Source organism: Salminus brasiliensis, chromosome 4 (genome assembly GCF_030463535.1).
Source record: "Salminus brasiliensis chromosome 4, fSalBra1.hap2, whole genome shotgun sequence".
NCBI lineage: Eukaryota > Metazoa > Chordata > Actinopteri > Characiformes > Bryconidae > Salminus > Salminus brasiliensis.
In genome coordinates this window covers 34,946,544-34,969,675 of record NC_132881.1, presented here as the reverse complement: position 1 = coordinate 34,969,675, position 23,132 = coordinate 34,946,544, and the positions used below count along the sequence as shown (strand labels likewise).

General features: G+C 41.4%; 2 protein-coding genes across 5 annotated transcripts; both read left to right on the top strand.

The window, feature by feature from the left end:
* The first annotated feature begins 647 nt into the window (after positions 1-647).
* On the top strand, positions 648-12,850 carry LOC140554308 (uncharacterized). The gene is made up of 6 exons (XM_072677193.1): positions 648-1,298; positions 7,085-7,579; positions 8,029-8,071; positions 8,476-8,619; positions 8,741-9,288; positions 12,236-12,850. The coding sequence occupies exons 1-6, from the start codon at positions 750-752 to the stop codon at positions 12,650-12,652; spliced, it is 2,196 nt and encodes a 731-aa protein (XP_072533294.1). The 5' UTR covers positions 648-749; the 3' UTR covers positions 12,653-12,850.
* A 2,436-nt stretch (positions 12,851-15,286) lies between these two features.
* On the top strand, positions 15,287-22,747 carry LOC140554798 (RING finger protein 122). Of its 4 annotated transcripts, none has more exons than XM_072678173.1 (7): positions 15,287-15,795; positions 16,186-16,354; positions 20,612-20,762; positions 21,005-21,047; positions 21,129-21,170; positions 21,319-21,401; positions 21,947-22,747. In XM_072678173.1, exons 2-7 carry the CDS (start codon positions 16,330-16,332, stop codon positions 22,065-22,067), a joined length of 465 nt encoding a protein of 154 aa, XP_072534274.1. In that variant the 5' UTR covers positions 15,287-15,795; positions 16,186-16,329; the 3' UTR covers positions 22,068-22,747. The 4 variants fall into 4 exon arrangements, with proteins under 4 accessions (XP_072534274.1, XP_072534273.1, XP_072534275.1 ...); XM_072678172.1 differs by having other exon boundaries at positions 16,072-16,354; XM_072678174.1 differs by lacking the exon at positions 16,186-16,354.
* The last annotated feature ends 385 nt before the right edge of the window (positions 22,748-23,132 follow it).

The window sequence follows — 23,132 nt, the reverse complement described above, 5'->3', positions numbered from 1 at the left end:
GAACCTTTTAAGAGTGCAGTAGTTTGCAGTTTTGTAATAGAGCATTCTGTATGTACACAACACAAAACTGAGATAAGCTGGATTGCTTTAGACAATCGAGTTAGAAGCTTTGCATGCTGAGATTTGACTGCACCAGGATTTCATTTGTTTAATTTTGCATGACTCTCAATCCAGAGCCATTACTCAGCAGTATGGACAGGGCTACGATGCAAATGCTATTGGAGATTCAAAACACAGTGGAAAAACATTAATATCTAAGGTAGTTAATACTCTAAGTACTCTTGTGTGACGTTACAATTAAATGTAATGTTTATTTTACACCAGTCTACATCCATCTTTGTGCTGTTTGTGTCATAATGGTATACCTGTAGCACTGCACTGAGTGTTACCCTCCAGATATACAACCACACAGGGTCCTGCAATGTTGTGCAATGCACCTGTGTTCACTGACATCAAAGCGAACTCCTGAGGCCTGTCAGCGCTTCAAACAGCAGTTCAACAAAGGCCCAACATTTGGATAAAGCCACACCGGTCCAGCAAAGGAAAGGTGGAGCCAATCTGTGGTCTTCACCATCTGTAAGCCATCCTGCATAGCTTAGTCATGGTCAAGGGCAGTTCTGCATCCTCACCCTCATGAGCACAGGGGAGGAAGCATCTTGCGGGAAGATCATATCTAAGACAAATAAAGGCATCTGAGCTGCTTGCTGATACTCTGTGACCTTCCCCTTCCAATCAGGGGCTTTTTGAAAATGGATAAATTTCGGATGATGTTCCAGTTCCTGCAGGCCAACCAGGAGTCGTTTATGAACGGTATCTGTGGTATCATGGCCCTGGCCAGTGCTCAGCTCTACTCCTCTTTCGAGTTCACCTGTCCGTGTCTGCCGGAGTACAACTTTGTCTACGGACTCGGGATCCTGCTCGTTCCAGCAGTGTGGTTCTTTATGCTGGGCTTTGTGCTCAACAACAACATTTCGATGGTGACTGAGGAGTGGAGGAGACCCGCGGGAGCGCGCAGGAAGGATGCGCGCGTGCTGCGTTACATGCTGTGCTCAATGACGCAGCGCGCGCTCATCGCGCCCTCCGTGTGGATCGCTGTGAGTCTGATGCACGGGGAGAGTCTGCTGTGCGCGTGCAGCGCCGCCGCCGACCTGCGCCGCTTCTTTAACCGGAGCCGCGCCGCGCTGCCCGAGCGAGAGCTCGCGAGAGTACTGGCGCGAATTCCCTGCGAGAACGTGTTTGACGGCCACGAGCTCATCTCCCGCGAGGCGGCAAGCAGATACATCCGGTGCATGTCCCAGGTAATGAGAGAGAGAGAGAGAGAGAGACCTATGTAGAGCGTATGTAGAGAGGACCTGAAAGAGAGAGAGAGAGAGAGAGAGAGAGAGAGAGACCTATGTAGAGCGTATGTAGAGAGGACCTGAAAGAGAGAGAGAGAGAGAGAGAGAGAGAGAGAGAGAGAGAGACCTATGTAGAGCGTATGTAGAGAGGACCTGAAAGAGAGAGAGAGAGAGAGAGAGAGAGAGAGAGACCTATGTAGAGCGTATGTAGAGAGGACCTGAAAGAGAGAGAGAGAGAGAGAGAGAGTGAGAGAGAGACCTATGTAGAGCGTATGTAGAGAGGACCTGAAAGAGAGAGAGCAACAGTGGAAGAGCAAGAGAGAGGGCGAAAGAGTGTGTGGAGGGAGAAAGTCAGAGGGTGGGAAAGATACAGGGCAACAGCGAGGATGAGAAAAAGAGAGAGACTTGGGGAGAGAGAGGAGACGAGCGAAAGAGAGAGAGGCAGAGAAAGACGGTGATGGGGGCAAGATAGATAAAGCGAGAGGGTCAGAACAAACGAGAGAGAGAGGGAGAGAGAGAGAGAGAGAGAGACAGAAACGTCAAACAAATAGAGCGACAAAGGGCGAGAGAGAAGGAGAGGACGAGAGAAAGTGAAGGAGAGAGTGAGAGATATGGAGACAGGCCTAGAGAGAGGGAGCTAGGGAAAGACCCCATTAGCATCCTTCAACATCCTCCCATGTTCTGTAGCATGTATAAGTTGATGAGCAGGTCGAATCCAACCTTGATTGTGGATCAAGGTGACAATGATTAGAGGTACTGTCTTATTCAAAAAATGACACCCCTGGTCAATTTAGACATGTTTGTATTAGTGAAAAAACGACCCACATACACATCCTCTACAGTAAACACACTTCCATGTTAAGTTACTGTTTTATCTGCCCCTGCTATTCTCCAGTCTTAACAGCAGAGGTCATCCTCATCAGAGTACGCACTTGTTGCCATAGTATCACCAAAGCACTCAACAGCTTTGCATTTCCACTCATCAGCCACTCCTCAAATATCCATTCAGACTCTCTGGTTTTGCCAGTTCTGCCAGTCCTCTCTCTTATTTACCTGTGGTTTGGGGCTTTTGCCCAGCTGTCTGGTATTTATGTGTGTAAAGTGGTTTGGTTTGCTTTAGTTTTTTTTTTTTAATAATAAATTGTTCCTTTTTCATTTTGGGTACAGTTGATCTAGACCTGCCTTTTTTGTAACCGAACCCTTGCCTTTTTTTTTGGACATTGAGTTTTAAGAATGTTCTTCGGAGAAGCCTGCCAAGTGAAACCCAGCCTGTACATCATCCCCAACTGTTCACAAAGACTAGTGTTTCATAGAAGGAGTGACCCAAGTGACCTCTGCATTTCGATTTAAATAGTGGTTGGAAATTGTCGAAAGCGCTCATTCAGTGAGCATGATGGTCGTGCATTAGTGTGATATTCCTCAGGTCACTGAGAATGTCAGTGCAGGACATGATTAAACTCTCAGCAGGAACAGCCCATCCACAACTGCACAGATCTTGTAGTTATATTTTAGAAGCGCTGCAGGTCATAAACCCCTCATTACAAAGATGAATGCACTTAGAGAGAGTTCTGAGTTATACAATGTTATTTTGACCTGCTCTACATCATCCTATGATGAAACATTAATATCCTGGTGGGAGTGATCCTCAGCATGGCAAGAAGGACATCTGCATTTTTTGATGCATAAGTAAAATGATGTAAATCATTTGTAACAGGCTAAGCACAATATAATGGCACACAATTCATAGATTTCATATCTCATATTTCATATCATGGATTCTTCTAAAAGCAAAGATTTTAAAGTTGAATGGAATAAGTAAATGTAGCGAGGAGGAACATTTCTGAAGCCCCCCCACACACACACACATCACGTGTTGACGACAAGTCTGTACAACCCTTCTCCACCCGATCATCTCTCTTTTAACCATATCATCTATGATTCCTGGCTCCACATATCAGAGGGAGGGCTGGAACAGAGCAAATGCCACCCAAACTCTCCCCCTCTCTTACTGTCTACTCCCAAATCATCATAAGCTAAAAACAACGGTCTGAACTAGCAAATTAATATTTATCCGGCTTTTGTTGGAGTAACTGTCTCCCTTTCTATTACATTTTGTAGCATTGCTGTGAGAATTTGATTCCATTCAGCAACAGGAGCGTTAGTGAGGTCAGAATGTTGGATGATCACCACCGCACCTCACCCCCAACTCATCCCAAAAGTATTGGATGAAGCACCATCATCCAGAGAACCAGAGAACACAGTTCCACGGCTCAATGCTGGGGGGCTTCATACTTCTCTAACCCACACCTGGCATTAGGCATGGTGCCAACAGGTTCATGTTTAAAGGTAAAGGTGCACGTATTCGTCACTGTACAGTGTGGACTGTACAGCGAAATGTGTCCTCCGCATTTAACCCATCTGGTAGTGAACACACACACACACACACACACACACACACACACACACACACACACACACACACACACACACACACATGTGTTAGGGGCAGTGAGTACACACACACACCCAGAGCGGTGGGCAGCCAACTCCAGCGCCCGGGGAGCAGAGAGGGTAAAGGGCCTTGCTCAAGGGCCCAACATTGGCAGCTTGCCGAGCCCGGGAATCGAACCCACAACCCTGTTATCAATATCCCGGCGCTCTAACCGCTGAGCCACCACTGCCCCCATTTATTTACTCCAGAAAGTCTTATTTTATTGGCAATACTTCTCTACAGGGACTAGATATGCTGTGTGTGTGTGTGTGTGTGTGTGTGTGTGTGTGTGTGTATTTTCACATCCATGTCATCTTTTGCATCCATGTCATCTTTTGGCATGGGTGCAAAAGAAGCTGAACGCAGTCATTAGAAGGAGTGTCCACAAACTTTTGGACGTAAACGGTGTGTCAGATAAGACAAACTGTAAGAATGCATTTTATTTAATAATATTTGTGATACATAAATGTGAGATAACAGTTTTAGCTTGAGCTTTAACACTGTCAGACTCTTTCCTCTTGCAATCAGCCTCCTCACAGAATTGCACCATCTGGCCAACACATCTCACTGTGGTGTGATGTTTCAGATTTTGTTTCACTTGTTTTAATTCCTCCAAAGCACTGGTTAAGCCAAGTCTTACTAGGTCTCTGGCAGTAAATATCTGTGAGCAAAATTGGGATTTATCATGACAAGCGATTTCACATCGGCGACATCCAAAGTAAATGTATTGCTGCAATGTACTGTAGCAAGTATGTAATAATCTGCCATGATTAAACTCACTGTATTTTGCAGAATGTGGTAGCAGAGTTAGCATGTGTGCTAATCACTAAATTAACCTCTCAACTGAGCAGAGCTTAGCATGTAAATTAACATCAACCACACTGCTGCCAACCAGTGGGGTATATAATGGAGTATAGTAATAAAATGGATCATATATAATAATAATGATATATATAACAATAATGCCAACCATGGTAGTTAAACAGTCTCAAATAATTATTTTATTTTCCATACAGGTGGAAATACAGGACTCTATGTGGATGTCAATGTGTAGTTAAATAATCAGACTACATTTTCTAAAGGCTGCAATGACCTTCTCAAGTAATGTAGCTTAATATCAAGCCTGTTTGAATGTTCCATTGTATGTTGCGAATGAATGTGTACATGTTCGTTATTCAGATGTGTGTTTTTTTACTTTGCATTCAGCAAAGAACAATGCCTTCAGCAGCGAATAACTATTTGAAGGTTGACAAAGCTCTGCAGTTTAGTGTAAACAGAGACATTATTTGGCTTTGTTTATGTGCAAACACCCAAAACAGGAAAAGTCAAGATGCAAAAATGATGCTGAATTCTTCTACTCCTTTGATGTATTATCTATTAGGGCCACTTATAATGTTTGCACATGTTTCAGGTAACCACCTGTGTACAGTTTTAATCCAATACGTAGTAGAGCACCGTTTGCTGTTATGACCTGCTGCAAACGTGATGCATAGCTAGCATCAGCAGCTTCTGATGCTCAGCTGAGTTCCTAATGAATCTTTGCCCAATCTTTATGAGCAGTGGCCTCCAGTTGACTAATCTTTTTGAGTTTATATACTGCAACCACCGTCTTCAAATTCCACTAAAGATATTCTATGGGGCTTAAATTCTATGAGGTTTAAATTATGACAGACTTCCAGGACGGTTTTTACCATTACCATACCATTTTGAGGTATGTTTGGGATCCTTGTCTAGTTGGAAGGTCCACTGATGATCAAGCTTTAGCTTTCTCACAGAAGACATGACATTTTTTCTTTGGATTTCTCGATGTTTGATTTGTGATACAATATGCATCACGATACAGGGGTTAAGATTAAATATATTTTTCAATATACTGTGGGACTTTAAGCAAGGTAATAAATTAGGAAAACTGTCATAGTATAAAAAACACTGAGTACATGAAAAGTTGACTTTTTATACAATCAGAACAGTGGGATCTAAAGACTGCTTTCTGGCGGTTGAGGATTAACCCCTAACTTAAAGCTGCAAGGCTTACACAATAAGGTTCTAAAAACCTGGTGGGGCTATTGTTTGGTAATGGAAGTTTGCAATTGCACTTTTGACCCGCCGGCAGACCATAGGCTATTTAAGGTGTTAAACAAAACACAAAATGCCACAAATCTTTGCATGTAAACTATTAATAAAAAATCATGTTATCAACATGACTTGATCTATCGTTATTTTAGTACACGTCTAGTAGTTAATTAAAAAAGCAGTCTGAGCTCAAACACTCATACTTTCATAGACCCTGAGTCAGTCTTCAATTATGTTGCCCCTACATAACTACACTGAACTACACTGTAAAAAAAAAGCTGTAAAAAAAACAGCCAGGTCAACTAAAAATCTAACAACTGCAACCTTTTGATTTCTGTAAATGGATGGCTGTAGATGTTGAGGCATTGCTGTTACATTCAGCCACAAGAACATTAATGAGATCAGCTACTGATATTGGGTGATTAGATGTGGAACACGAATGAGACACAGCCCAGTTTTGGTGCACAGTACATTCCTCTAGCTGACGCTTGGCATTGGGCGTGTTGACTTTAGGCTCATGTGCTACTGTTCCAGAGCGCCCCAGTGACGTGAAATGTTTTATGGAGATTACACAAGCTGTGTGTGTGCGTGTCTAATTGAAAGGCTGAATGTCAGCAATGGGTGTAAGTACCTGAGTTAGAAGGGGTATCTGCTTACATTTGGACAAACTAAATAAAGTATGTGGAGATAAAACTGAATTTGGGCATTTCTAGGAAACAACATCAAATTGTTTTTTAGAAACGATGCATTATGAAACAATTAAGAATGATGTCATCAGAAATGTTTTATTGTGTTCTTGGTATGGTGTCTTGCTATTTCACTGGGTGTGTCATGTTGTGCCTGAGATTCCTGAGATTCCTGAATCTCCTGGGCCACCATCCCCCTAGGGCTGACAGGTGTATTTATGGCCCCAAGTTTTTCCTGATTGGGTATAAATCTTTCCTGCTGTGCAACCTCTAGGAACTAATAAAATTTGAGACCTTGCTTTTGTTCATTCTTTGTTTTCCCTCCCACGCTCTCTCCTTAGCTCCAGTCGTATTTTCTTGCGGCCTCAGTCATTGATGTTAAAAAAAAGAATACTCTCCATTAAACAACTCAATTCTTAAATGATCATGTATTCAGGTATATCAGTGGTCATATTAATTCAGATGTGCTGTTTGTTTGTTTCTTTTGTTTCCATCAGGCCTATGGATGGACATTTTTGCTGATTATCACTTTGGTGGCCTTCATGGTGAGAGGGATCAGACCATGCTTCACACAAGCAGCTTTCCTGAAAAGCAAGTATTGGTCCCATTACATTGATACCGAGCGAAGGCTCTTTGACGAGACATGCAGAGAGCACGCCAAGAGTTTTGCCAAGATCTGTATTCAACAATATTTCGAAGGCGTCAGCGGGGACATGGTGATGTTTCACAAGCAGTACCCACAAACTGAACCAAAGAAGAAACACAACGAGGAAGAAAACCACACAAGTGAAGAAGAGAAGCTCCTAGGCATCCACGAAAAGGAGGACATGAACAAAGTTCTGTGGAACTGGCATACTTGTAAACCCCCACTAAGCCTTCACAAAAGAGAGAAAAATGAAAGCACGAGTGAACACTCAAGTATTCATGCCCACATCAGTGACTGTCAAAGTGAGAAAAACGTAAAGAACGGACCTGTTACATGCTTTTCCAAAGTCTAAGACTAAGAATAATTGCCAAGCACCTACATTTTTTGGATTTTTTTGAAAAGTGCAGTTGGTGTAATGTTATTTACATTACTTGTAAGGTTAGGGTCACTACAGACACTTGTATGTTTCTCTGTATGTACATGGGTTTGTCTGTAGAAACCCCCCAAGGAGTTTCTGCCCATCCACTGAGATTTAGAGTAAGTGCTATTGGCCTAGCAGGCATGTTGTGTCATAAGTTCTCTCGCCACATGGTTTAGATGCTTTTTTTCACTGGGGGAGGAAACCAAACCTCAGTTCCTACTGATGATTCACTGCCTGTGCCCAGACTGACTTATATGGGCGCTTTCTCTTTCTCTTACACACTTTCGCATTGTGCTGTAGAGATGGTAACGAAACAAACTTTTGAACACAAGACCTTTTTTGCTTAGTGCATGGCTCTTTATTCTGACTGAAAGCTTGTGGATTTAAAGCGCAAAGAGTTTGTGCCCTACAGCCAAGGTGCGTAAGTCTGCATGACAGTTTTTTTCCGCTCACATGTCTTTGTTTTCTCTGTAGTTTTAACTTTGAGATTCATGTATTCACAACCATTATTAAGATGTTTTACTTTAGACCATAGACTCTCCGGTTTGCGACTTTTCTTTTCTGTGCCATCTGTTTGTAGTTATTCTGCACAGTCGCTCACTCAGAATTTCAGTCTCACTGAAACCCGAGCTGCTCTTAGGAGACCCACATTTTGTGGCTACTGCACACTGAAATAGCGAGTGAATAGTGAGCATAGAGAAGTGTATGCATTAAAGTCTTTAAAGCATTCTTCTACCTCTGTGAAGTCACACTGCTAGGCAATGTTCTGGATGTCTGTAGCTTGTTGTATCTGTACTGATTTTTTGGACCATTTTCTTCAGGTCACACCACCAGGTTCTCTTACGCTGTCCATGCCTGCCTTGGGGAGTACGTGTTAGAGCTTGTCTCTGGGTGCTTTGAGAAACTGTTCACATGGACATTCATCACCATTGTCCTTCGTGCAGTGCATTACTGGTTCCTGCTGAGTCTTGCTCACCTATAGGTGTTTGAGACTTTTTTCATCTGATTTTGAGAATTCTTCAAATGTACTGCAGTCATCATCAGGACGCAAATACCACAAGGCAGGACTGAAAAGGAAGTGGGATTAAATGGCTGCACTTATTACAGAAAATTTCAAATTTGCTTCTCTCTTCTTCAAGAGCAAGGATGTAATGATCTTCAATGGACTCATAGCCCTGGGGACAGTGGCTAGTCAGACGGCATACAACATTTTTGCCTTCGAATGCCCGTGTTCTGCAGAGAGAAACTACCGCTATGGGCTGGCTGCCATTGGTGTACCTGCCCTAGCTTTCTTTATCATTGGGGTCATGCTCAATCGAAATACGTGGGACCTTGTGTCAGAGTGCCGCCTCAGAAAGTGCCGAAAGTTCTCCGCTGCTGCTGTCTTCGCTCTGCTGGGGTCAGTATTGGGGCGAGCAGTAGTGGCCCCCGTTACCTGGTCTGTCATCTCGCTCCTCAGAGGGGAGGCTTATGTATGTGCACTGAGCGAGTTTGTGGACCCTCAGTCTTTGGAGAACTTTCCTTCCACTCACGAGAGCCTGAACGTCATGGCCCGCTTTCCATGTAAAGATGTGCCTGCAGAGATACTGCACTTCTGGGGAGAAATTCATCGTCGGCTCAAGTATGAATCTCAGGTACTTAAGTCTTGACTTTCAAAATCAACACTTCTTATTTTAGTGCCGAAATGTGTGCAGGATTAAAAATTTTTAAAGGTAAAATAAATGGATTTTTAAAGATAAAATTGGATAGATTTGTGCATGGATTCAGGGCTTTTATGGGGCACAAACACATGCTTTTCCTGAAGTAGTCAAACACAAAATGTTTGCAAAAAAAAAAAAAATGTTTATTTTTAAAAACTACAATGAAATGTACATGATATAGATTTTTTTAAAGAGGCAAAACAGCTTAGAATTGTCCTTCAATACAAAAATTAACCAATCAGCCATTGGCAATACTTTTTATTCTGAAAAGGAGGAAGACATTTTGCTAGTTACTGCAAGTATGCAATATTTTTCCCCCCTTAAATACTCCCTTTTTTGCATGGCTTCAGTCTCTCATCACTTCTGTCTCCTTATATAGCTTTCTGGCTCACTTCTTCTCCCCATTTCCAATTCCTCTTCCTCATCTGTACCAACTTCATAAAAACTGGTGTTCCACTACACGGTTTCTTCTTTCAGAAAAACGTGACATTTGATATTTACTATAATTAGTTGGGTTATCGCAATACTTCCACTTTTGCACACAAACATCTTCACTCTTTAAATGCATTTTTAAACTGTAGAGAAATAACAGCTGAATTGAAAAATAGCGAGGCTACTTGTGTTCCAGTGTCTATGTTTTAACACTCAGGGGCTTGTGACAACTTGATAAAAGGCAAGGCATGACTATGTAGCTTTTATAAGGGTCCACCTTCTTCTGAGGTGTGTTTTCCCCCAATCTCACCCCAGGACACAAAAGACAAAAAGAACTCACTGAAGCACATCACATAACACTTCACTGTTAGCTAACCAGCTACGAAAGAGCACTGCTTCTTGCGAGAGTATTGTTTTTGACAATTAAAAGTGCATTAGTTCAAATTCAAGAAACACAACCTCTGTTAGGGTTAAGTAGGTGAACAACACTGGAACCATTTTTATGACTCATGGGATCCACCTTTCATTCCTGCCTATGAACACAACCTAGATGGACCAATTTTGCACTGAATGCAGCCCAGTTGAGGCACTAACAGGTCAGTTGTGGCAAAGGCAAGTGTATTATGACAAAAAACTAGCCCAGCTTTTGCAACCAGGTTTGAGGTCTATCATGGCCTTTAAGCTGACATGCAGCTTACCATGTAAAATGTTTTGCATAGCATTTCTATTTTTGGCTAAACGTGGCTGTGGCTGTGACTGCGTTCCAGCATCCAAATTCATCACAGGCATCACAGTCATTTCCTGGTGGTATGTGGGCCAGATGAAGATGTAAGTGTGGGCCAAGACCAGGCCATGATTAATTTGCTATATGGGAAAGCATGCCTCTAAGATCTGTTTTTTGTTGTTGTTTTTTAGCTAGCCTGGGCAGTGGAATTTGGCTAGACCGGGCTAGACCAGGCATCGTAAAAACTTAGAATTCAGTTCATAATGCTGCTGTAAGAATAATCAAGTGAATGCATGTGGCCAATATCCTTGTAATTAGCTCCCATGAGTTTTATCAGTCACTACCTGTGTTAGCTAGTGTCATTAGCTGCAGCTGACCAGTATTACAGATATTAAAGTTACACATATAATATAAAATAGTTATATGCATTGTACAGCTTTTGTTTATATACCTGTCCAAGAGAACCATTGCTAATTCTGCATCCAACTTCATCTCCTTTATGTGTAATAATGTGTAAGAATTCTATCCATTCTTTCTGTCTTACATTGTTTAGTGAAATGTACTGGAATTCTTACTTCAATTTCCTTATTCCTGATCACCCTTTAAAACAACAGAGTCTGATTAAACACTTAATGTTACATTAAAATTAAAACAAACAAAACAAAGAAAACAACAACAAAAAAAAAACTCTAAGCTATACTGGATTGTCTGTTGTGTTTAAGGAGATGTTCACTTTTAGTTTAAATTTCATATTTAAGGATAAGGAATTTCTCTTCATATTTGTTAATTAAGTGGCATTTTCAGTGGTGAGTTTTTGCTGTTTAAGTGCAGTTCAAATAATATTAAGACTAAGACAGGGTTTTATGGCCAAATTAAGATAAATATAATTACAAATTAAGGTATTTCTGTTCATGGTAATTCAGAGCAGTACACTTCAGAGTCCTCCACTATAAATGTTCTCCTCTGCAGCCTTGAACAGTGCAGTTTTCTATAACCTGTGTAGGGAGACAAGCTGCATTCACCGCATTATTTTATATGAAGCTTCCTAATACTCACAGTCCATGCAACAAGATCAAAATACAGACGGGCTGGTACGCTGTAGGCGTGTGCTTAGCCAAAAATCTGAAAACTGCAAAACCCACAAGGCACGAGAAAACCACAGATCATAGCTCAGCTTGGCAAACAGAGACTTAGCAAAGAGAAACAAAAAAGGAGATTATATGAGTGAAGAGAGTTTATAATGGGTGGAGTCCGGGAGGAGCCATGACTGGGAGAGTCCAAATGAGTCTTCCAAAAGAGGGTGAGACATCAGGACAACATTAAATAGGCAATAATGGGACAAAGAGGAGAGCCAAAGACCTTTTCGTATATATAATGGAAGAGTTTTATTCCAAATGCATTATATACATTGTAACATATCTTCTAATGACAGAAAATACATTAGCAAATTAATCATCCTATAGACATTGTGTGTGTAGAAACCTAATTCTTAACTTATTTCATTAAAAAATCTTTTTTTAATATAAAATGCATTTGATGCATTTCAAAACCAAACACATCTAACTCTTTATAAATGAGATTAGCTCGGATTTGCTGCAAATGTGTTAAAAAAATACTTTTTATCATCTACATCATCATCTGTATTTTACCCTCATTATGGCCTTTAAGGTACATGTTGTGCCTGCTTCTTGTAACCTTTCTAACATGTCTGTTGTTTGTCTTCAGCTGCTGGGCTGGCTGATGGTAGCTGTCATCTCTATCGGCATGTTCTTAATGCTGTGTCTGAAGCGCTGCTGCTCTTCCCTGGGCTACCAGCAGGAGGCGTACTGGTCCAGCTACCGCTCCAATGAGCAAGCTATCTTCCAGCGCACTGCTGATGCCCATTCTAAAATCCAAGCGGCTGAGAGTGTCAAGAGCTTCTTTGGGTTTGTGGCCCTGGATAATGAGGAAAAAGACCTTCTGGCAAAATGCCAGGGAGCCAAAAGTGTTATTCCCAGTCTGGAGTGGAATCGCATCACAGGTGCATACTTATACAGGGAGAACAAAGGAACTCCTCTGTACAGTCGACTCAATAAATGGTCCAGTTACAAAAAGGATGGCAACAATGAGGCCATTGCGGAAGAGATGGACATGTTATGTTAGCTATGTTTAATACTTTTTGTAAATATCAGGTATTTTAAATCGATGACTATGTACTGTATATCAGTGCTGTGTGCTCATTACTGATCATGTTTTTAATACTTAATTATTGACTGAATTTTGTGGTAAATACATTTTTTACGCTCTTAGATTTTTGGGGTTGTTAGGCCATGGTAATGTGTGCTCTATGACAGCTGTTCTCTCAGGGTTAGGTAATTTTACAATAAACTGAAGCCTTTGTTTCCAACATTGGAAAATGTGTTATTGTATCATATTTCAATGCATTTTATTCCTACTGTGAATATGAGTGTGAGTTACTGCCCATGCTACTATGCTGGAAACATGTAGTTGGACAAGCATCTACTCTACAGAAAGTGTGTTAATGTTAGATTTGAAATGATTAATTAGGTTTCCATTCACATTGCCGGTAGAGCATCTCCAGATGGCTCCTGCATTTCCTCACTTGAAACACTGGTAGGGGGTAAAACTGTGGCTAACACAACATGAGGAGGCTGCTAAAAATAGCAAAAGCAAGCCTCCAGTTCACCTTGCTTTTTAGACACCTTTTTTCAAACATACTTTCCTCACGCTGTGTAAATATAGGATGCAGGCCTTTTACTTTGGATTTAAAAGGCATAAATCCATACTATGTGCTGTGTACTGGAATGAAATCTGATGTTTTAATATCTCAAATACGTAATGGGTCAGTTTCTTGAACAGTCCTGGATTACATTGGCAGGCTGAAAGGATTTTTTCCTACTGGAATAAAATAGTGGTCTGGAACTCGGATCAATCCTTCTCCAGGAAACCAACTAAACATTATTTAACAGGAAATAACACAGCCACATCAGTAATGATGGAAGTAATAATTCATGAAGGTGTGTGTAAGATACTAGCCACATGTCCACTATCACATTTTGTGTTTTATCATGCCATCAGTTTTTCTCTGTTGCTACTGACACATCTAGATATTCCAATATGAATCACATTGCATGATTGACCTTAATGGACCTCTTCAGTATACTAGCCCACTGAATCAAGTAGATGTTGAGTCACCTAATGAGGTCAAAATGTTACTTTTCAAGATATTTGCATTAGAACTAACATCAGGGGATGTTTTTAAGGCATGATGGGGTACAAACATTTCTATTCAAATTGAAACACTTTAAACCAGGGGTGTCGAACTGTATCCATAAGGGTTGGTGTGGCTGCAGGTTTTCAATCTAAACAACCAGTAGCACACCTAAATACACTTGTTTAATCAAGTGGTCAGTTTTTAAATGACACATTTGATCACATGTGCTTCTGCTGGGCTGGAATGAAAGCTTGCCCCCAAGCCAGGCCTTTGCAAAAACAGTTTGACACACCTGCTTTAAACCCTCAGATATGGATTTAATAAGTGCTATTTAATAACTACTACAAAACTAACAATATACACTGTTCAGGCATAACATTAAAACCTTAAAAACGTATGAAACCATGAAATAATATGAAACTGGATAACTTTATTTATCTGGTTACAGTGGCACCTGATAATGAGTGAGCTATGCATATTAGGCAGTCAGTTTTAGGTTTTGTTGTTTTGAAAGCAGGAAAAATTGACAACTGGGGCGGCGAGACAACTGAGTCAGGGCATCTGAAGAAAATCTGAATGCTGGCTATGAAAGAAAGGCATCAGAACATACAGATACCACAGGACACTTTCAGAGGTCTGGTGAAAGGTCAGAGCTTTTTTGGCAGCAAAGCAGGACTTACACAATACTATGATAGGTTTTAATGTTATGGCTGATTGGGTATGGGAGTGAGGAACTGAAATATATCTCAGAATTATAGTCTTACCCAGTTATTATTATAATGTACTATTTATTATAATGATCCCTTAATACACTATATGGACAAAAGTATTGGGACACCTGCTCATTTATTGTTTGGTGTATCCTGCTTTTGTTGGAGTAACTGTCTGTACTGTCCAGAAAAGGCTTTCAACTAGATTTTGCAGCATTGCTTGGAGAATTTGATTGCATTCAGCATTAGTTAGGTCAACATGTTGGATGATCACCACTCCACCTCAACCCCAACTACCCAACTCATCCCAAAAGTATTGAGTGGAGCACCATTATTCCAGAGAACACAGTTCCACTGTTCCACAGCTTAATGCTGGGGACGTTATACCCTTCCAGTCCACATCTGGCATTAAGCATATAGTAAACTGGTTTATGTTTATCAGGAACTAGAAGAGTTGTGTGTGTGCATTTGCATGTCTGTGTCTTAATGTAGCTGAATGCCTTTATTAGAAGTCGAGATGCTAAATAGTTATTTTTTTACTGCTGTGTCCTTTACCCTCTCTCTCTCTCTCTCTCTCTCTCTCTCTCACTGTGACTGATCTCTGTTTTTATATTGTGTAGGTCAACAGAGCAGCTAATCGACCCCCATTCCTTTCACAGCTTTACAGAATATAGCCTGTCTGTCTGCCTGCCAGCCTGCCTGCCTGACCGCTGTCACCTCTTAATAGCCTGCAGCTGGAGAGGGTAGGAGGGCAAAAGAGCATGAGCTGGAGTGGGGGAGCGAGAGAGAAAGGGGGGGGGTGAAAGGAGGGAGGGGGCGGGTGAAAGGAGAGCTGTGATGCAGGCAGCAAATCACATGAGCAGAGATATGTTTACAAACTGAGCAGGAGAGGAGTGCTCGGCACCATTATAAGGAGTCAAGGCTGGAGGAGAGGAGGACTGGGAAAGCACAGGAGCTGAACAAAACACACACACACACACACACAGGGTGGACCCTTTCTTCTCGAGGCAGTCATTTTGTTTCCTGTTTCTCCTCTCCTCTTTGCTTTTTGGAGGGGAGAGAGGAAGAGCTAGAGCAGGAGCAGGACAGATGGTGAAGAGGAGACAGAGCCGTCACCAGCACAATGCCACCCACAGCTTGAAGAAGCTACATTCACAGCTCCATTCACACAGGCACTGCGAGGCACTGAGCCTCAGCTCTTCTCCTGCTTTGTTACTGAGGGGAAAAGAGGGGTGATTAGAATGAGAAGACCATTCTAAAGGACAAGAAAAGCAGGTGGGCTTCAGAAAGGTGGCACAAGGCAGCACCGAGACCTGGCTGAACCTCATGATAATGTTTTGGAGGTAGACAATGCAAAGCAAGTGAGTGGAGGTCCTGATGACCTATATTTGTTTGCTGTTGTTATTGTGATTGTATAGTAATGGCAAGAAGAGTTCTACATTGCCAATGGTAATGACCGTTTAATACAGACTAACCTGTGTGGAAGAACCCTTACATCTGAACTTTTGGGTTTGGAAGATGACTGCGGACAAAAGAAAAAGTCAAAGCCACATGTTTTATTAGGAGAGCTTAACATTTTGATGTCTGTGCCAATTCTGAAGAGGACAATGAGTGACTTGTCTTTATGAATGTTTCAGCCAAGACAACAAACCCCTCCTGCCTCCACGCAAACAGTCTAGGGAATGTGGTGGGTGCTCGCAATGTGTTAACCAGAGGCTGTGAAGATTTCTTTAGCTGTGGTATTGTTGTAGGAGTTTCCTGAATGCAAAGCCCAGATTATATATCTCATTCTGTGTGAGGAGATCAACCATAGCTTGCTAACCCATCTGACCACAGCCGTGTGGAGCCCATTATTGATTCACTGGGTCTTCTGGAGCAGCCTGACGCATTGTTTCATGAACCCTCTCCAGTGGTGTAACGGTGAGTATGAATCATAGCAACCTCCCGAAATCCACACACCCCAGCCCCACTGACTCAAATGCTACGTGCTATGTCAGCCACTAGGCACTCTTCCCTGAAACATGTGTTATTCACAGCGTCTCCAGCCTTCTCCATGGCTTTCTATCAATGATTCACTAACATCCTCCTAAGATTACACACGCCCCTGCCTTAACCCAAACAAGTGAAAGCCTTTTACCTTTCTCCTTGCAGACACAATGCCCTGAGCGACCTGAACTTGTGCACAGACCTGGAGAGACATGTATTGTCCTCTGGATCACTTTGTGTTCTGTTGTGTTACTTGAATGTATGCTCTTTGGCAGTGTATGACCCCTCATGTCAGCCGCCATTGTTTTCCAAATGCTGCTTCCTTTCCAGGTTGGTGAGGCCCACAAACAAACAGCATGCATTGGAAGTGCCCCATGCCCTTGCCCCCACCCCCATTCCTCCTATTAGACTGAGCAGATGGTGGCTTCATGGCAACGGGGGCTGAGGCTGCAGACACTTGTGTTTGCCTTTGTGCACGGACAATTGGCCAGGCTTCACCCAAGCTCTGCCAACTGCTCTACCTTTCTGTCTGTCTGTCAGACTCTCTCTGTTTGTCTCCTCCCCAGCACCCTTATACCTCACTCCTTTGTTTTAAGCCCTCACCGTTAGAGTGGACTCACTCTATTGTGCTTGTTTTTGGATGGCGAAAAATTGTTCATAACCATTATTGGTTCAATGTCTAGTTGTTGTGAAATGTTCAAAGACAGCTGCCGTTTTTGGTGTAGGAGAGCTGTGAGGAAAACCAGTGATGGTGGTAATATTAGAAATGCACCCTAAGATTTTACCATCTCTTGTACAGTCTTAAACAAGATGCTGCTTTTTGTTATGCAGAAGAACCACTTTTGGGTCCATACGTAGCATGTCTGAGGAACATTCAAATTTGTAAGCAAGATTTACATCAAGTGAAGGTTCTTAAAACCTTTAAAAGCTTCTTTACACTCACACATTTCTTTTACAAACATGGTTTTTAATGAAACCCAGAAAGACGCCTTTCTAGTGTTAATGAGTGTTCAAGAAAACAGGCCATGAAACAGGTAATAACCTGGAGTCCATGGAGTTTGTATTCACTGCATCATTGCATTGTTGCAAACTTGGACATACTGTTACCCAAGTACTGTTTACATCAGTTGTCATAAACATAATTCATTCAAGCCAATTTAACAAGACTGCAGCTAAAAAAAAAAGGAACTTGCCAGCATTTCCTTCAAACTGCGTAATGTGGAACTGGGGAATGCTAAAACTTTGTTGAGTTCATTCTTGGCATACAGCTGAACCTGCCGAGAGTGCTTCAGTGCTGCTTTCTAGACAACTACCTCTTCCAGCAGTGAATAACAGAAGAAGAATAACAGAATTCTTACTCTATCAAGACACACAAATAAATCAATACAGTGTAGTCAGGATGAGTGCACAATATAGAGCAGAGCAGAATGTAGAGCAGGGTAGTGGTCATTGTGTTGGGGACAAAGGCAGGGCTACAACGTTCCTGAATACAGTTAATTCCTTCTCATTTACTAGTTAATGTGAACAGTTTATGACACAAGTATTGTACAGTAGGAGTCAGGCAGTGCTGCAGAGATTTCACTCTGTCTGCCTCCTTTATGTGGAGGATTTCTATTCTGCCTTTGTCTCACCCACATGCAGAAGGCATGAGAGATGTCTGTGTCAGTATGTTCTGAGATAAACAGCTGAAAAAAAAAGGCATTTTGGACATTTGCAGTTAAAAATAATGGGAGCGCATACAACTGTAAAAATTGGTTGTTAGTGGAAGCTAAAAATGACATCTTGTGGTAACAAGCAATTTAACTCAGATAAATACACCATATGGCCGAAAGCGTTGGGAGACCTGCTGATTCACTGTTTCTTCTAAAATCAATAGAATTAAAAAAGTTAGAGAGTAAAGAGTTTATCCTGCTTTTGTTGGAGTAACTGTCTCCACCATCCAGGTGAGGCTTTCTACTAGATTTTGGAACATTGCACTGAGGATTTGATGTGAGCATTCAGCAATAAGAGTGTTAGTGAGTTTCAGGATGTTGGGTGATTACCACCCCACCTCATCCCCAACTCATCCCAAAAGTATTGGATGGAGCACCATCATTTCAAAAAGCACAGTTCTCTACTCCACAGTTCTCTACTCCACAGCTCAACGCTTTATAGCCTTCTAGCCCACTCCTGGCATTAAGTATAGATAAACAGTAAAACCTGCACTGTAATGATAATGGTGGTCTAAATGTTCGGTAATAGAACTAGTTCTTTTGCTTGTTACCACATAAAGTTATTTTTAGGTTCAACTGAGAAACTACTTTACAGTGTGCCTGAACTCCCTGATTTTCCCCAACCTAAAAAGGTTAAAACATTGTAGCTCAGTGTCTGTATATTTTACACTGTTTGAAAATGCAAGCTGATCTTTATATTGTGCAAACATGTTAGCTCATAAAGATCAGCAACAAATGGTCTAAATGGAGGACATGAGATAAAATCTTACTTTTATTCATCTCTTTTAATAGTCAGATACAGGGTTTTGTTTTGATAGCAGTTACAACTATTTACTGATTGTTCTAGATTCATATATAACCGTTAAATGAGAAACCTAAGCAAATAAATGACTGAACTCGTCCAGCTATTTCCAGAAACAAAGACCTGCCAAAGTAAAAAAATGTCAAGAAAAAAAAGATCTGCCAAAGTCACATAAAAATGTGATGAATGTGGTATTCATTTTGTTACGCATGCGAGCCCACATCCAAAACAGGAAAGGCCGATCAGTCTCACCTATTCACTCTCCAGAAGTGGCTCAGCAGCAACAATGACAGTCTGGAAGGAAATGCCCATTTTCTTTTTCTTGGGGCTGCTGTTCCTAAACAGTACCTTGCAGAGCTTTCGAGATTAGAGCATCTGATGCCACAGTGACATACTTCTCTTGTTTTTTAGTTCAAGTAGATGTATTACAGTGAAAAGTTCATGCAACTCAACGAAGTCTGACAGTGAGTGCAGTGTTACGGCAATATGAGAAACATGAGGACGCTCGGCAGCCACAGTGTATGCAATATGCATGTTTGGGCCACAGTGCACTGTACACATGAGAGTTATAGTGCTGTGGGGTCTGCCAGGGGCCTCGTAACAGTGAATGTCATCCACTCACTTACTCAGCTTAGAAATGCTAATTTTTCATTTATGTACAGGATGAAAAGAATACAAATGCTACTTGCCAGAGACTTCTTTGACTTCTTCAGTTTCAGTCAATACAGATTTAATCAGTGATTGAGTGAGACATCTTATTAACAAATATTTTTAAAAAGCTAATTTTATTCTAATTGGATTAAATTTAATTTAAGCATCAAGACAAAATACAATATTAAATTCAATAATTTATTTAGTATATTAAATTGTTCTCTGATGTCTACACAGAGGGTATGTGACCTAAGGTGAAAAGTTAAGATGAAAAATGTCCAGATATGGTTTTACACGCCTATTTACAATGCTGTGATTTTGCCCGTAGAATCAAACAAGCTGTATTGCCTTTTGGGGTGGAATCCTGAATAAGTATTTGATGAGCTCTGCTTTAATTGGTTGGTTTACAGCAAGGCGCTGTGGCACCTCAGCAGTGCGAGCTGAATGGCTTCATCTGGAATGCTGCTGGTCTAGGGTTAGCTTTTTTCCTAGCACAGATACTAGGAATGCTTCCTGCATTTTATCATTCTTGTGCATCACTTTCAATGTCTGATTTCCTGGTAGCACTACCAGGCAAAGCTGTAGTTACAAGGCCTTGTTGAGGTGTGGACTTGAGCCACATGACTTGGACCCGAGACCGACTCAGATTACAAATTTGACTTTGATTTTACCGTCAGTGACTTACCATCAGTAACCTAGCACCATGGAAAATTCCTCAGCCAGTTGTGGTAAACTTTGCGGGGTGTCAGAGTAGACGTTTGTGTGGGCTATAAATATGCTGCATTTTGAGCAGGGCTAATTAATATGGCCATTTTGATTGGCTGTTACTGAGGTCACGTGAAAAAATTAAGTGGCAGTCGCTGAGAACTGCCGTTGTTAAAAATGTGCTGCATGTTTTGGCTTAGTGCCATTGCCACTGGGTTTTAGGAGTCTGGCCCAGTGTGTTGTAGCATAGGCCTGTTATTTTACAAAAGAAATTATTCTTGGTTGTGGCTCTGAATCTGTCTTGCATTTGTGTCCTTGCAGGATGTCTGTGTGACCTGGGACTGCAGATTTCAGACTGCAAAATGAGCACAGACACTACATACCGCCTGCCACTCAATGTGTATGTCATTATACTTGGGATTGGCCTGTTCATCTTCATGTTGAGCATGATCTTCTGCTGTTACTTGTTCAGGTAATACAATATTAAATCAAAATCAGATCATTACTGAATTACAGAAAACTGAAAATACGGGAAGTTTCCTGTTGGGCTGCTCTTTGAGTGTAGCATGGAGACAGGAAAAGATCAATGGACTTGCATTTGTGGTATAATAATTAATGTCAATGAATTCAGACATCTGACTCATGAAGAGAATTTTTCTTTGAGTCTGGATTTTCTAAATGTAATTATTTTAAATGTACTGTGTTCATTCACAGCCTGAGACGGCAGGGCACACGGGAGCAGTACGGATATAATGAGGTACATTTTCAATTACATTTCATGTTATTATTTTTTAATGAGCTGCTTCTGTATCGGTCATTTTTTTAATCCTTGTTGCAGGTGGTTTTAAAAGGAGCGGGGAAGAAGCTAAGCCTGCTTGGAGTAAGTCAGCTTAACAATGGTTGCTCGTCAGAAAGCTTTAGGACATGAGAAACCGATGAGAAACACTGAGATGAACTGAACAGTTAGCTTCAAATAACATTCAAATTCAAATGTTCAAATGTTTCTATTAATGTCTCTCGCCCTGCAGCAGACCTGTGCTGTTTGCCTGGAGGAGTTCAGGAGCAGGGATGAGCTCGGTGTGTGTCCCTGCTCACATGCCTTCCACAAGAAGTAAGACCATTCCCTGAGCAGCCCATCATACACATTTGTACATAAGCCTTCATCTCAAGAAGCATAACTTGCTGTAATGTATGTAATGTACATAGAACATACGATATACTGTTAGAATGAATAAAAACACAGATCAAAAGGACAATTTTCTACTATTTACTTATTATGACCCATTATGTTACACAGAGGCAGATGATATTATCAGCACATCTCAAGTCCAAAGATGTGAAAAACAAGTTACTAAAATGCAAAACAGCTGCAAAACCACTTGTGGCATTATGAACAATATTAAAATGAAGGAGCTGGTTTTTAACAGGGCTTCAAGTCATGCCCTGTGTTGTGATAGTAGCTATATTAAGAAATCACATGTCCTTAATGTAATAAGATTTTATCCCAAATGAAAGTTGAATCTAATTTTGGTCCATTTTAATTAATCTATGAAATATGTCCTCTGTGAAAACAGCAGCTGGTGTTTTCAGTTGGTGTAAAAAGAAAGAATATATCTCTCGCTCGCTCTCACTCTCTCTCTGTCTCTGCATGTTCAGGTGTTTGGTGAAGTGGCTGGAAATCCGAAGTGTCTGCCCCATGTGTAATAAACCCATCTGCAGGCTCCAGCCTGACCCCCCACAGGGGGCCGAAGGGCTGCAGAACCCCCTGGAGGTATGAAAGAAGAGGCTGGTGTCAGTAAGAGAAACAGGAGGTTCTCGCTGTGTGGAACACGCTCAGTTTCCATTGAGAACAATGTTTTAAAACACACAGTGTCACTTGAAGTCATGTAGCCCACTCCCATATCCAACTGGCTCACTTTCTACCACTGAAAAACACCTCTGGTGCTTCGACAAGGAGCTCTCCCTTTGACACAGTCATGTTTTGAAGTTCTGATTCAATGCTTCATGCATTCAGCCTCAATAAATGGTCATATAGATGCCCTCGGCCAAGAAAGAGAGATTTTGGAGATTTGAAAAGAGTATTACAGAACATGGATGCATCGAGTAGATGCAGACTGGCAGGGGACATTATACTAACACAGATCGATAAGGGATACATGACCCAAAGTGTCAGAATGGAGCATTTTAGTGTCCCAACCCTGGTCCTGGAGGTTCATGATCAAGGGACATTTTCCTCTCGCCAAAATGATTTCAGATAGAGTTAAATAAGTCTAATGAATCAGTGGATCATAGAGGAACCTATAAGATTTTGAAATGCCTGCCATCACAGCCCTCCCAGCATTCCCAGCACTCCCAGGCCTCATTTGAGTGAATTGGAGTTTGGGTAATCTTTAAGTTATTTTGAAGTTGTTGTTTTATATTGTAAAGACCTCTCAATAAAGTGTAACATTTCTGGGATGGCTCAAAGTCTGTATTTATTTATTTATCTATTTATTTATTTTACAAGACTACAGAATGTCCACTCATTTCGGACCGTAGAACAGTCTTGAGAATAAGACATGCTTGTATGTGTTGTGCAGTTCAGATCATAATGATGTCATGTACATGTTCACTGATATTCGTTTTCATCAGGGCAGACAACAGAGCCGTTCCTAGTGAGCTGTGCTCTTATGTAAGGCTGAATTACAAATCCAACAAAAGCCCTTTTCATGGCTAAACTCAACTAATTCCCGTAGCAGTGCTTGCTATTTTACATGGCAATGCTTGCTATCTGTGTTAATGGGCCAGTCTTGTGACTGTCGTCAACAGTGCATTCCATCGAGTTTATGCCCATAAGAGCTCT

Excerpts from the sequence above, each read along its gene's own strand:
- LOC140554308 (XM_072677193.1), top strand. The coding sequence starts at position 750 with ATGGATAAATTTCGGATGATGTTCCAGTTCCTGCAGGCCAACCAGGAG. Across the intron at positions 1,299-7,084 it reads ACATCCGGTGCATGTCCCAG|GCCTATGGATGGACATTTTT; the intron begins GTAATGAGAGAG and ends TGTTTCCATCAG. Across the intron at positions 8,072-8,475 it reads GTTTGTGCCCTACAGCCAAG|GTCACACCACCAGGTTCTCT; the intron begins GTGCGTAAGTCT and ends CATTTTCTTCAG.
- LOC140554798 (XM_072678173.1), top strand. The coding sequence starts at position 16,330 with ATGAACCCTCTCCAGTGGTGTAACG. Across the intron at positions 20,763-21,004 it reads TTCTGCTGTTACTTGTTCAG|CCTGAGACGGCAGGGCACAC; the intron begins GTAATACAATAT and ends GTTCATTCACAG. Across the intron at positions 21,402-21,946 it reads TCACATGCCTTCCACAAGAA|GTGTTTGGTGAAGTGGCTGG; the intron begins GTAAGACCATTC and ends CTGCATGTTCAG.